Source organism: Simochromis diagramma, unplaced genomic scaffold (assembly GCF_900408965.1).
Source record: "Simochromis diagramma unplaced genomic scaffold, fSimDia1.1 OVJJ01000553.1, whole genome shotgun sequence".
Lineage (NCBI taxonomy): Eukaryota > Metazoa > Chordata > Actinopteri > Cichliformes > Cichlidae > Simochromis > Simochromis diagramma.
The window spans coordinates 4,431,008-4,445,252 of record NW_024387095.1 but is presented as its reverse complement, the minus strand read 5'-3'; the positions used below and the strand labels follow the sequence as shown (position 1 = coordinate 4,445,252).

At 40.3% G+C, this 14,245-nt stretch overlaps 1 protein-coding gene and 1 non-coding gene across 4 annotated transcripts in view; both read left to right on the top strand.

Moving 5' to 3' along the window:
- LOC120742817 (tensin-3-like) overlaps nt 1–14,245 on the top strand; it is a 50,658-nt gene that overhangs the window by 18,650 nt on the left and 17,763 nt on the right. For 2 of the 3 annotated variants that reach the window (XM_040046253.1, XM_040046255.1), the window contains 4 exons: nt 137–1,096; nt 5,269–5,396; nt 6,584–6,692; nt 6,779–6,847. In XM_040046253.1, the coding sequence (XP_039902187.1) occupies nt 137–1,096; nt 5,269–5,396; nt 6,584–6,692; nt 6,779–6,847 (1,266 nt within the window). The remainder of the gene's footprint in view (nt 1–136; nt 1,097–5,268; nt 5,397–6,583; nt 6,693–6,778; nt 6,848–14,245) is intronic. The other variant, XM_040046254.1, reaches the window with a different exon arrangement.
- On the top strand, nt 1,617–1,744 carry LOC120742950. The gene has a single exon (XR_005697999.1). It is a non-coding gene; the product is annotated as a U6atac minor spliceosomal RNA (small nuclear RNA).

Sequence of the window (14,245 nt, the reverse complement as noted above, 5' to 3'; positions counted from 1 at the left end):
GGCAGTTAAACATTAAGAACTCCAGTGGCATAAAAAAGTCAGAAATATGAATGCCATATTATCTCTGACTAAATTACTTTCTATTTTATTTTGCTTTAAAAAATTGATGGTATAATTCTGTTTTATCTACCCACAGCTCCCCCCCATGCCCTGGACCCTGGAAACATTGTTTTGAGTGGCAGAGAGAGGAAGACGAGTAGTGAGGAAGGAGCTTCATTCCCTTTAACTACCTGCAGTGGTAGTTGCAGTGACCGAGCTCCGTCTGCCAGCAGTGATTCTGGCTTGTCTGTTGCCTCACAGGGGCTGACTGGGGCCAGACTGAAGAGAGAAGCCAACCAGGACAAGTGCACCCAAGCAGGGAAGCTGGTCTCTGAGGTGGACTTTGAGCTTCCTCAGCCTCTTCAGGAAGTCATGACTGAGCTGGCTTCAACTAGTGGAAGAAAGGAGGAGATAGCTAGAGATGAGTCTGGATTGGGACGCACAATCAATGGAGAGGCTTCATCCAGCGAGAGGGAGACTGACATATTGGATGATGAGGATGAAGCAGATAGTGGTGCAGTTCCTGCTCTAGACATTCCAAACTCAAGTAGTATTTGCTCCCTCTTGTCCGAAAATCTGCCCAAAACTCAGAATCTAGCCCAAAGTGAGTACTTGACGCACTCCTGGGTACAGCAGCAACAAAAGGCTGCTGTCAGTGATAACTTCATTACAGTTGATGGGGATGGGAAGTCGAGCAGGATAAAGAAAGGGAGGCCACCACCTCTGGCTGCATCTGTGGCTGCTCCAGACACTCCACCTCGAGGACTCAGCAGCAGGGAAGCAGTGCAGAGAGGGCTGGTGCATGAGAATGATGCACGTATCATAGATAAAACACAGAACATACACTCTGCTAATACCACACAAACGTCAGCTTGTCAAGAAGACGAACTAGCGTCTTTATCCACAGACATTGATGAGTCCATAGAGCAGCTCAATCAGCTGATTCTGGATTTGGATCCCACCTTTGTTCCTGTTCCTACCTGCTATTCCCCCTTAACTCGCTCTGCTTCCCTACACAGCAATGGCCTCAGCAACAAGGGAAGAACTCATCAGTCAGGTAAAAGCAAACACAATGCATGGCACATCAGCTATTACAAGTAATACATTCATCAATGAATGGGAAGCCTCAAATTTTAGCGATTCCTCTCTTATATCCGAGATATCTCCAACACCAGAGGGACATTTTAGAGGTCGACATTTGTGTGTTGGAGTGAAAGACCACCACACAGTTGTAACTATGTTCCCCTAAGGATTAATAATAATAATAATAAACTTTATTTATAAAGCACACTTAAAAACCAAGGGTATGCCAAGGTGCTTAACAAGTAACATGTGAACAAATAAATGGAAATTCCACTTATTATACACATAGAAGTGTGGCGAATACTACTATAAAAGTGAAAAATATTGATTAGCATCAGTGTTGACTTTAACATCTAACCTGATCAGAATAGGTCATTTTATAAAATTGTTCTCGAGATTCTTGGCAATCAGAGGACAAATGATGGACGTCAGAATGATGGATAAAAACAATTTTTAAAAAGCCAGATGTTAGCAAATACAATACACATTTGTTCGTGTTGTATGAAAAGAGAGAAGGTTAGCACTCCCCTTGACAAGGATGGAATTGACCCTAGTGGCCTGCAACAAACATATGGTTAAGGCATTGCCACCTACAGTGTGGCATCTCTAACCATATCTTTTTGGCTGTAGCTCAGGAGGCACAGCAGGTCATCTACTGATCAGAAGGTTTGTGGTTTCCTGGCTCCTCCAGTCTGCATGCAAGATACTAACCCCAAATTGGTCTCCAATGCGTTCATTGGAGTATGAATGTGTTTGAATGGTAGTTAGGAAGCACTAAGAAACTTCGAAGACAGTGCTGGTGTGAATGGGTGTGATTGGGTGAATGTGGCATGTTGTATAGAGTGCTTTGAGTAGAAAAGCGCTATATAAGATTCAGTTCATTTACCATTACCACACCTGTGAAAATTGCTTGTGGACAGATGAAACTTGTATTTTATATATCGTTAAGCTCAGTTCAGTCTGAACACATGGAAGCTTTTATAACCCTGCCTGCAGTGCCGATGCACTCTTTGGTTGTGAGCTACAGCTGCATTTCTTACAGAAGGTGTGTTTGTAAGTGTATTTCCTGAGAAGGAGGAAGCATTTGATTAAACAGCCTTACATATTCTTGCTATGTAAGCAGTGTAAAATCAGGCCCTCACTGCTTGCTATGCAGTGATGTGTTTGCCCTCCAGTCTGTCTTATTTTGAATGGAAATATACAGAGGCAGAAATAAAAGGTTACATAAATAAGGTATGTGTGGTTACAGACATACTCGACTTCTTGCCAGTGAAAGGAATCAAAACAATCCTTTTTCATAATTTAATTTTATCAAAATTCAGTCGGGAATGTCAGATGCTCTTGGATAAAGTTAAGATATTATACATTTGTCAGGAGACAGTTTAGTCTTATTGCAGATTTAGGACTAAGGTTTACTGATTTACTTGTCGTTAAATAGTTACAGACTTTGATGTGGCCCTATCCCCACAGGTTAACTCAGCAGACTACTTGATGGATGCGTAAGTTTTGATTGGCTTGTTTATATCTGGCATGCTTAACTCTGAAATCTTTGTGTAATGCAATTGAAAGTGGTTGCACAGAGGTTGAACGTGCAACACCCTCAACCGCTATGTGAGCAGATGGTTGCCGCAATTACTTGCAATCTGAATGGGAAAGAATTCAATGCATTTACCAGCCAACCACTGAGTTGGTAGTCATTTTCTATCTGTGGTCAGTGGGTTTTAAGTGTACAAGTGATGTTATCATCCACCAGTGGTTCATGTAAGACCACCCCAACACTTGAGAGCTTGCAAGGTTGACAGCTCCTAAATCGTTCATATCAGTTCTTAAAATGTATGTTTGTAGCTGATAAAGTGTATCAGTAGGCTGGAGGTTGATCTGTAACTAACACTTCACTTGCTTAATTACTGTGGAAATGTTTCGAGGTAGGAACTTGTGAGCAATCAGGAATGCTTTTGAAGTTGCGACACAACACTTTGCTGTCCTTCTCCCTCTCATCATCTTCAGAAGAGAATAGCCCTCTCACAAACACGGTGGGCACGAAGTGATACTCGACACTGCTCCCTCGGCAGCCCCGCTGGTGTGTGACAGACAGTAACTGGCTTAGTTTCAGTTGGTCCACTTTAGCTTTGCTTTCATGTGATTCTGAGATGATGAATACTCACAGTGAAAGCTGAGCTCACAGTGTTCCTTGTCACTGTTTATACATGAATCCACAACTGAGGGTGATCTCATGTACAGTATATCTGTATTATGACTCACATCAGTCTGTGGTTGCTGTGTTATGGTGTGGTTTTGGTGATTGCTGTTGAGCAAGACTGTTTTATAACTTACAATAATCCCAAAATATTTGCCCAAGTATAGTTTTAAAAAAATCCGCCTTTACTTTGTGGTCACAATTGCATGTAAAAATATTTTTCTTCTTTGGTTGAAACATATAGAACTGTGTGTAATCTACTGATGTAATCTCCACAGCATAAAACCCTGATTTCTGGACTCAGTGTCAGTGTTCTGACTGCTGTAATTCGTACCTAGAAGGGATCATGCTGTGGTGAGAGGAAGGAGTGTACTCAGTGTGTACTAGTGTTACTAAGCAATGTTAGCAAGCTGCAGACAGTGCTGTAAACGTAAACATATAAATATAAAGATACAAATTATAGAATTTAACTTTAACAGTGCCTGTTTCAGTGAAAACAACCATGATCCTTCTGTCCCCCCCCTTTCTTTAGCTGCAGATATTCTTTTTAATGCTTCGAAGTGATACATTTTAATATGGGAACCTATGGGAATTGACTCACTAGGACAATGACCCCAAATGAGTGTCTGAGCCCACAAACTCATCAGGAAAAGTGCTTGCAGAGGTCAAGACAGAAGCTATCACCATTGGCTTTGTTTTTCCAACTCGGGAATTGTTTCTTACTTTTTTTTTTTACTTTTTGTGTTCTTTAATGTAGACATTCCATGAATGTCAGTTTGTGGCACTACCACTTTGACTTTAAATATCTGTCAACAAATTTGGGTAACTGATTTATAGTTACAATATTTTATTTAAAAACCCCAAAACAGGGATACAATCCTCTATTACAACACATGAGAGAAGAACCTAGTGAATGGTTGGTTGGTGGCGTGGGTTGCTGATGAGTTTTGCACATGGGGAGGCAAGCGCTACCATTGTGAACAAAGCTGTGGAGTTAGATCAGGTTTTGCAAGACTAATACTTTGTAAGACTTTAAAGCTGTTCATTGAAAGAACCAAGCAGTGATGCCTTTTTGCTCCATCCAGATGTGCGTAGGTTGGATGTTGTTGTTTCTTAAAGTGATGTGATTTCTGGAACTGCAAGGTTAACCATAAGGAAAGGGGAATGCGCTAAGCAATAAGCCGATGGTGAGAGGCTTCATACAGTCTACATTTGGTTAGTCAGCTCAGGACGTATCTAGTTGTTTTTCTAAGCTGTGTGCACTCAGCGAGGCCAATACTAAGCTAACTGTTGCAGGCTCTTAGGATGATTTAAGTTACAGTAATATTGTAGTTATCTCATACTTCCTTATCAATTGGTTGACTTTTGGTTCTTTTTGAATCTTTAGCTATCAACTATACTCTCTTCATAGTTCCATACAACAAATGTTGTACTTATTGAGAAAGATCATTTAAGTATTTCTGATGTTAGATAAGATCCAGCTCAGGGGGCTATCCACTCATATTTGAAAAGAGAACAACTGATTGTTTCAGCAGATGTTTTCCAGACAAGCCGCCCCGATGTTCCACCATCTGGTCACAGTGAAGTCTTGCTTAGTCATATAAGCTCTGCCCTTATGATAGTCTCCCTGCTTTGTTGATACATGTATACTAATAGAAGCTTTTTGTCAGAGGCAACACGTCAAAGAGGAATCACCGTCATCAGCTTTTCTTTCTTAATTTGCAACCGGTCAGAATAAAGTCCAACTACTGTTCAGTGTTGTTTGTATTAGAATAGACAAAACTTTAAGCATATGCAATGGAGAAGAAAAAGGAATGACTGAATTTGAATCTGTGGTTGACTGCATTTCAGATCATAATCTGACTGACTGTCTGTTCTCTCCCTTTCTTCCTCACACACCACTGCCCTCCCCAACCTCAACCCTCTTTATCACTTTGCTTTCCAATCAGGTTGGATACAACAGAAGCAGGTCACTGATGTTACAGATTACGCTGGTCATCATAGTCCAGTATGGATAGAGGGTGGACATCAGAGCCTAAGGAGTTCCCCAGGCTACAGTCCTTCCTCGCCCTCTCAGGTAAACACACTTTTTAGGTTTCACTTTAGTAAAATATATACTACATACTGGGATATATCTGTAAAAACAATTTTATTTAAACCTTAATACATAAAATAACACATAAAATAACAGCACAGCAAACCTGCCAACGATCTAGCCTCAGTTAAGGAGCTTAATCTGAAATGAGATGTAAGCCATGGTAAGTGGGTTATTAGAAATGTAGCATTAACTGAAACAGATAAACTATCAAGAATAGAGCTAAAATATTTGAGCTATAGCATTAGCTAGTGTGACACAAAGGTAACATCACGTTAGCATACCACATTACTATAAATGTAATATGCAAAGCTAAAATATCACCAATGGAACTAAGCAAAAAGCAGCAAATCATCATCAGCTAATTTGAAACAATGCAAAGAAAATATTAGCAGTGCTAGAGAATCAGCAAATCTAATACAGTAGGTCACAAAGTCAAGCAGGGGTAAGCTAAAAGCATGAGCAAATTGGCTATAAAGCTAACATTGCATTGGATCATGCATAATCATCTGCTTTCAAAAAGCTACATTCTTTGAAGTAATCACCCTAGAAACATGCTATAAATTTTAAAATGCATGCCTGAGTAAAAGTAGTCAATGTGTCTCCTTCTGAATGCAAGGCATATGCCCAATCAGTAGTCAAACTCGACCCATTCTTTTACAAGCACGTCTGGGGTTATTCCAGTGGCTGTGGTTGTTATGCTACATGCTGGCAACCGCATAAAATGCATGAATGCCCTCTTTCCAAAAGCACGTGTTTCATTCGTCACTAGTGAACGGCCAAATTACCCATGTTTGTGTGGACAGGGCTTTACTCAATTACATCAAGAAAACTAGATGTAGCACTTTCAATTTTGTTACAGAGAAGGAGATAAAGAGATCCTGATTGTGCAACAATGTCTACATCTTAATGTTGATGTTTCTTTGTCTTTGCTCTTATTTTTATTATTATTATCAGTCTTTTAGTTTTGCACTCAGTCTTACAGCTGGGTGGAATGAATGGCCCAAGTGTTTACACCAAAACACAGGCTGCAGCCACACACAGATCACAAGACTGATGTCTGCTTGTGTGTGTGTCTTGTCATCTTTTAAGACTTTGTGGGGAAAAATGGGCTTTTTACTTTTCTCCCCTTTTTCATACCTCTTTCTTACTTCTTTCTTTTTAAAAAGCACGGACATCTCTATAAATACAACAGTGTGGACTATCAAGGACGGACAGTTAGCTCTGACATCGTCCCTCCCACTCCTGCCTTCCCAGTGTCTCCTCCAACGCCTTATGGTAAGAGATCATGTCAGAATGAACACTTGTGCTCGTGGGTGTGTTCGCATTAGCAAGTCTTATCAGTGTTCTCCTTCTCTTTCCAGTGAAACATTTCTCAGAGTTTTCCCAGCTCAGGACAGGCAGGCAGTTTGACCAACACAGCTTGACACAAGGTACATTTTGCCAGGAGTGTGTGAGAGACCAAAAACATGATGAGTGTGTTACTGACAAAAGCACTCAATCCAAACACTTGAGCTCCTGATTGCTGTTGGACAGGGTTCAAGAGTTGGCTGGAATGTCCTTCTGGCATAGGATACCAAAAACACACACTCATACACATACCTAACCTATGCTTTGTTGCTATTAGCTGCATATGCGGGCATGGCTTTTGTTTTTGGTCATTTGTGTGTGGTCAGGGTAGATATATGGCTGATTTCTAGACCTTTGTCTTCATTATTTTCATCTATGTCTTTATATTATTTAAACCAAAAGGATTTCGATATCTTGTCATGCAGGACAGCTGATGCTGGATATCCGCTAATAATAGTTTCTCGGTAACAGAGGAAGAGACCACTGCTGGCAGGATGTCCACTCATGTCCTGTTCTGGGAGGGGACAGGGGGAGAGGGGAGGGTCTTTTGTTGTTGGGACATCCTGCTTGAGGAGGTGCGTACCACATAGCTGCTGGAGGAGTTTATTGTGCTGTCAGAAATCAGTAAAAATGAGCATTTAATCATACTAAGGCAACATGGTGATGTTGTCTCAAGGCCAACTGCACATTATATGTACAGGAGTTGCTTTGCTATTCAAAACTATGCTGTGAAGCTCCTGGTGCACAGTTCTTGTGCTGATGGCAATGCCAGAGGCGGTTTGGAACACTGGTTGCAATGGTGATATCCTATTATAGAGATAGTAATTAAAGTGATATTTATGGTGGCAATTTGCATTGTATTGCAGGCAGATTAGTTTGAGCTTTGAAACAGCGGGTCTGCCTGTTTATTGTAAACACGTTTTTCAAAGCAGAGCGGCAGCAGGATGGAGTAATAGCTGCTGAAAGAGTAATCATCAGTTATGTAAAAAAAGGCTTTTTTTTCTTTACTGCATGGATGAATTAACAAACAACACCAAATATCTTTCGCTCGGGGATCAGACAACAGTTTCCTGTTCCCCACATTAAAATTAAACTGCAGTCTGGGAAACAGTTCGCCTTGTCTGGACAAAACAGTGACGTACCTCATTTGAAATATTTTTTTAATGTTTACAGTCATTATTGTAATCACAGTCTGACCTTAGGCTACTGCTGTGGACAGCATCAGGCAGCTAAAAAACAACGGCGCACCCAGTCAGACACACTAACGCTCCAGTTACGACTACCAAGGTATTCACAACAGATCCTGGTGTGTCATATGTGCTGGTATTTTTATGAAGCTCGTAGAATTATAGTGTACATTTTAGTATTCCAGTGAATTTGATAGACTTTTTTAAAGTCTACTCTAATTTGAGTCTAAAAGGAAAACTGAGTTTATTAAACTAACATGTGAAAGTTCTTTTTATTTAAATAAATAGAAATTAGGGGGAATCGTCTTTTGCTTCTTTGCCAAGAGTTTAGTGAGATGCTATTACTCATTCTATATCTCTGGAGTTAAAGGGCAGTTAGCACTTGAGCAAAAGTATGCAAAGATAAAAAGCAGCTACACATAGGCAATATAGAGTTAGACAGATAATAAACCAGAATATGAATTTGAAAGTCTTATCTAACCATAAAAATGATCTAACTATAGTGTTTCTCATTTCCTAATAAAGAAAAGACAAAAAATGTAAAACAAAAAAAAACCCCATGTGAAACAGGTAAAGCAGTCACAGAATTTGCCAGTTACACTTAATGCAATTACTAGCACTCTAGTAGCACAAAAGCCAAATCTAAAAGTATAATATAAAGCAGAAAACAACATATTGTTTATTTCTTAAAGGTAAATAGCCAAAAGAGAAGAGCTGCTGCATCATAAAGCTGAACCAAAACTATAAAGTTGGGGACCATACCCAGAAATGATAGTAGGGTAAAACACATGATAGAACTAGGGTTGATTTCAGAGTTAGGTGGTAATTATTCAAACATTGCATATAACATATGGGATGTCGTTATAAAAAGTGTTTTAACCAGTCAATGCATTGCGTATATGCTACTATATGAGTGCCTACAGAGATTTCTTACCAAAACAGAGATACCCCACACATGCTATATGCTTTAAGGCTGTTTAGTAACAACACTAAGATTTTTAAAATGGACAGCAGACTCACATCTAAGCCTTTGGGAAACCAACATTACAGTACCAGGCAATCATCAACCTAAAGATGAACTCTGCTGCGGTTTCTGCACTTGTGTACTTTCATATCCTCGTGATGGCAAGCTCAAATTCAAGTGTTATGTAATGATAATTTCTGTGTGTACTTTTGTATGAATCAAAATAAACACTGATATATATACAGAAGGTCTCAGCCAGCGGAAGCAGGCTTTAGCCAAGGAATGTAGATGTAGTTACGAGCTGAGGTTTAACAGAGTCAGATGGTTTGCTCAGATAGACACTTGACTTTCTGAACCTCAGGGGTGAAAGGTCAGGAGAAAGTCAGAGGGTATAGCACAGAGGGGAACACGACCTCTTCAAACGGTTGCTTTTTGTTGTGCTTAGTGAATAGGAGTGAGCTAAAGGGTCTTTAGCTAAATATTTCAACTGTCATTGTGTAGACATGCAGTATAATGATCCAGATGTCAACAAAAGACTGAAAGTTGCCTGTAGTATGCACAGTGTCATGCAAAATATCTTGCATAATGAATAATGTGATAATTTCACTCACTACACATGTGTCTCATAGAAGTTATGATTATATACAAGATGGATATACAAAGCAACTACAGTACTTTGCTTAGTTTGTCACACTTGGGGTGTCCCAGTGCATCTCAGCTTGGAGTCTGATAGTCAAAAGAAGACTGTTTTCTCATTTGAAGTAATTTATATTTGGCCATAAAACTCCACATTCTTCCACATGCAGAGCAACAGCAAGATCCCATTACAGAACAGAGCAGTCATCACTGATAAGAGATATGACAAAGATGAAATCATTAACACCAAAAAGCAGCTGGAGGTGGGTTTCAAAGTGGCTTGCAAGCTGAGCTTGAGTGACTATGCGGCATGCCTGAGCTAATGCAACACTCGATAACTCTTTTTGATGCTGTTTAAGGCGTGTGTAGATGAATAACTGAAGTCAGCAATTCAAGTCAACTTCATCCCTGTAAATGTTACACCAGTCTATAGCAAATTGAGCAGTAAAACTAGCATGCATTTTACAAATAAAAAAGGAAAAAGAAAAAACAAACAATGAAGATAAAACTAAAATCCATTCCATCTCATTTCCTGTCAAAACCAGGCATGCAGCGCATGCTTCATTTCAAGCAAAAGTAAACACAATTCAGTTCATCAGGAGCTTTATGGTGTAATTTACGAGGTGCTAAGATTAGACACATGGCAGGAGACACTGTCAGTGTGTCTGCATGCCTTTTCCTTTGCATTTATAGTGAGCAGATGGTGGGAGTGGACACACATGCCCTGACAGAGAGCTCATAGAAAGTCTTCAAACCCCACCACCTCCTCCTCTCTCTCTATGGTCCATAAAAGGCCACAAGTGATCTCTGACCCCTCTGGTATCCACTCTGATTGGGGGAAAGTGCTCACAGTAGCTGAGCAGGAACAATGCTCAGTGGTCAGTAAGAGGGAGGGAGTGGGGGGTTGGGAGGGCAGGGGGGATTCCCTACCTCTTCTTTCTTCCTCCCTCTCTTTTCTGTCCCTCCCTTCATACAAACCCAGAAGTTGTGCGGAGTCACAACACGCCAGGAACAAACAGGGGAGCTCATTTTTCCATCTGGGATACGAAAGGAATTGGGCATGGCAGCGAAACTATCCAGCCCCTGAACACACACACACACACAAGAAACCTCCAGTGAGTTGAGTTCACATTGCTTTGTTGCATACAGAAGTGAAAAAAGGGAGAGAGAGAGAGGAGGAGATTCTTGGTCACAGGGAGGCTTTCATTCACACAGGGAGGCAGAGCGTAGTAGAAAGAGATAGAGGTTTTTGGAACAGGAAGGGGAGATCCTGGAAGTTTGGGGGTAAACAGGAAACCTACAAACAGGAGGACAACTTCTGAGAGTGTCACCGTCATGACTGCATCTCTTGGTATGTACGTGCACACACACACATGCCAGAAAGCCTGAATGATTGTGTATGATTGAATAGTTTTGTTCACAAGTATGCGTACACACCGGCTGCAACCACCTACAGTCATGATACACCGGTGAGCTTTTAACAGGTTTCCTTGTGTTCTTTATTTTTATTTTCTCAGTTTTCCTTATATTCTGTCTCTTGTTTATGAAATGTTACCTCTCCCTCAGTCCCTCGCAGAATTTTTAAGGAGGCGCACATGCAGAGAAACACTTCCCCTCTCTTCTCTCTAATCCAGGTCTCCGGTATTTGCCAACACTTCCTGGAATTTTTCCTTTTTCATCCACCCCCATCCCTCCTTAAAAACCCCACATTCTGTCTCTTTTTGTGCATGAAAAAACGATTTAGCGTGCAGCCCGTCTGACATCTCACACTCGGTGGGATGGTGAGGTGGTTTGTTCCATTGCCGTGTTCATGATGTCATCCCTTTAAAGGCTATTATGGCCTGTGTTGTGCAGTCATGGAGGCTGATGTATTGGTGGTTAACCGAAGGAGGCCCCGCTTCCCCCTTTTTTCTGCCCTACTGACCTGGGTTGAACTGAAAAGTCTTTGAAGATTTTCATTTTTGTTGGGGTGCTTATTGCTCCCAGCATTCCCCCAGGATGTCACACTCAACAGAATAAGCCACAAGTAAACTTCAACTTTATTTTTCCTCCAGGAACAATCTTTGTCTTGGTTTTAATTTCTAAGTGTTGAAGTCAGGTTTTGAACTTGGAGTAAGTACAGCTGGTCTTTTTGATATTTTTATAATACTGGATAAATGAAATTGCAAAATGGTGCATCCTTTGAATTTGATGCATTTTACCGCTATTTCTGGACATTTGATAAGCAAAAATATATGAAAAGCTTAAGGAAATGAGATACAAATTTGCAAAACTGGTCACCAGGACTTCTTCAGTGCGGTGGAAATAACCCGTCTCCCTGCTTTGCAACAGAGAAGGAAAGTTAGGCACAGACATAACTAGAGAAGAGTGGCACATTAAAAGAAAATCACCTGTTTCGTTATCAAAATCACCCCTTGAAAGCCTACTAGGAGTAACCCTTTTATGAAATGGGTGGTTTCTTTGCCATATTTCAGGCCAGCTTGTAGAACAAAATGACTGAGTTTACATCAGAAGTTAGTGAGGGGGATCTCTGCCTATGCAGCTATCCTAGAAAAAATATTCTAATTATCATCAAACAAAATCTTTATTTATGTATACAGAGGTGTCAAAACTGATCATTGAGGGTACTTCTTTATGGTGGAAAGAGTTCAGGTCTTGAGTGTACCATATGCCTCCAGAACAGCTTCAGTGTGTCTTGACTTGGATTTTCCACATCTCCATAGAGAAGTGATCCATCATTTTACTGTTATAGAGTTTTTCCAAACACAGTGGTTCACAGTCTCCCATAGGCAATCAACTATGTTGAGATCCAGTTTTATGATTCACGTGATTTGGATTTCACATCATTCACATGATTTGGATTTTCAGTGAGTCTTTGTTCCTATATGAACAGGGGGCATTGTATATCGTAAAAGAGAGCACTACCTTGGGCACAGAATAAAGGTGATCCCTCAGAACAACACTGGGTTGATTTGTAGTGCAGTTTTGGTTCACTTGTCCCTTCAGGATAGACAGGAAACTGCCCCCAACAGCATGATGACCAGATCCCTAAATAATAGGGGTCAAAAGGGTCACTGTTTTCCCTTTATTTTGTTACCCACCTGTGGTTAATGAAAACAGTCCAACATTTATGGGTAAAGAGAGATAGTCTGTCAGGCATAGGCAAAGAACAGGTGTAATTCCATTACAAAATGTTAAATTGCTTTAAACTGCAGACAAGAGTAAAATACCAAAAGCACAAAATGTCTTGATAGAAACATGAAAACTCAACACCACAGTGAAAGAACAGCTACAAACTAACAAATAAACAGAGTCATCTCTCTATGACGATTGTTATGATGCTGTTATGGTTGATGCATTGGTAACTGTTGGCATGATGTCAACACTGCCCTGTAGTCAGGATAAAAGTGAAAGAAGTGGTTTCAAAGTTTTTGGCACAGTGTCTTTTCCAACGACTGCAGCAGTCTCAGGTTTTGAAATCCGTCTCCACCAGTATCCAGACATCATTGCCAAAACTATGTCGCATGGAACATTTATGCACTGCTTGGGAGGTGGGTTCTTTTCTTTTTGTTACCACTGGCAACGTACAAAAGTCTCTTGCATGACATGCCGAAATAAAAGCCACAGCCACAGAAATGGTTGAGTGTTATGGTGAAGTGGATGTGTCATGATGTTTCCTCGATGTTGCATTCAGAACATGTTTTTGCTGCCCTCAAATGGCCAAGTATTCTGACTTTAGCCCTTGTACTGTGTAGAAGCTTTTTCAAATACTAATAACTATAACAAGTAGCTATTTTCAGTTAATTAATTCTAAATAATCACCAAAAAAGAGTATTCACTAAAGAATTTGACACTATTAAGTAGTAAGAATTAAGTACTATGGTTAAAGTAGAGCAATTCAAGGATTTTTTTTGGTTTATTACCATACTGCACACTAAAATTAAGCACTATCACTAATCACTGAGTTTTTTGTTTGTTTTTTAAATTTTCAGTTCAGTTGTATTTACGTAGCGCCAAATCACAAAAACAGTTACATCAAAGCATTTTATATGGTAAGGTAAAGACTGGACAACAATACAGAGAAAACAGAAAACCCCAACAACTAGATGAGTCCTGTGAGCTAACACCAAAGCGACCACTTGCTGCAACCAGTTGGGGCTGAAGGAAGGAAGACAGAACAGGACTAGACAAAAATATCAAGGAATCTGAAGATAGTTGTTGTTAGCATAAGTAGCTGCACAGTGTCAATAACAGGTTCAGAATTTAGAGAACTTTAAAAAAAAAAAGCTCCATTTCCCTATGGGACAAATTTATTGACAAAGGCTGCTCAGAGACACTGTGCAGATGTTTGACTTTTGCTGTGGTGCAGGAAAGCAAGGGCAAAGATTGAGAAAATCAAACCACAAGATGGAAACTTTTGACAACAGAGCAGACAGAGGGCCTGTTCAGGACGCAGGCACCAAGATGGAAAAACCGAAACAAGGATTTTGTTCCTCCAACCATTAATCAACAACTGGTCCGTGTTAAAGTTCTGGCTATGTGAGACTAACCAGAGCATACATTGTCTAGCATGCAAATGCTGATGATGCAATCATTTTTAGTACATCTGCACTTTGGAACCATATGACAAAGCAGGAAGTATGGAATCTATAGGCAGTCCATATGACATGATCTTTGCACAAGGGTGGAGTTTA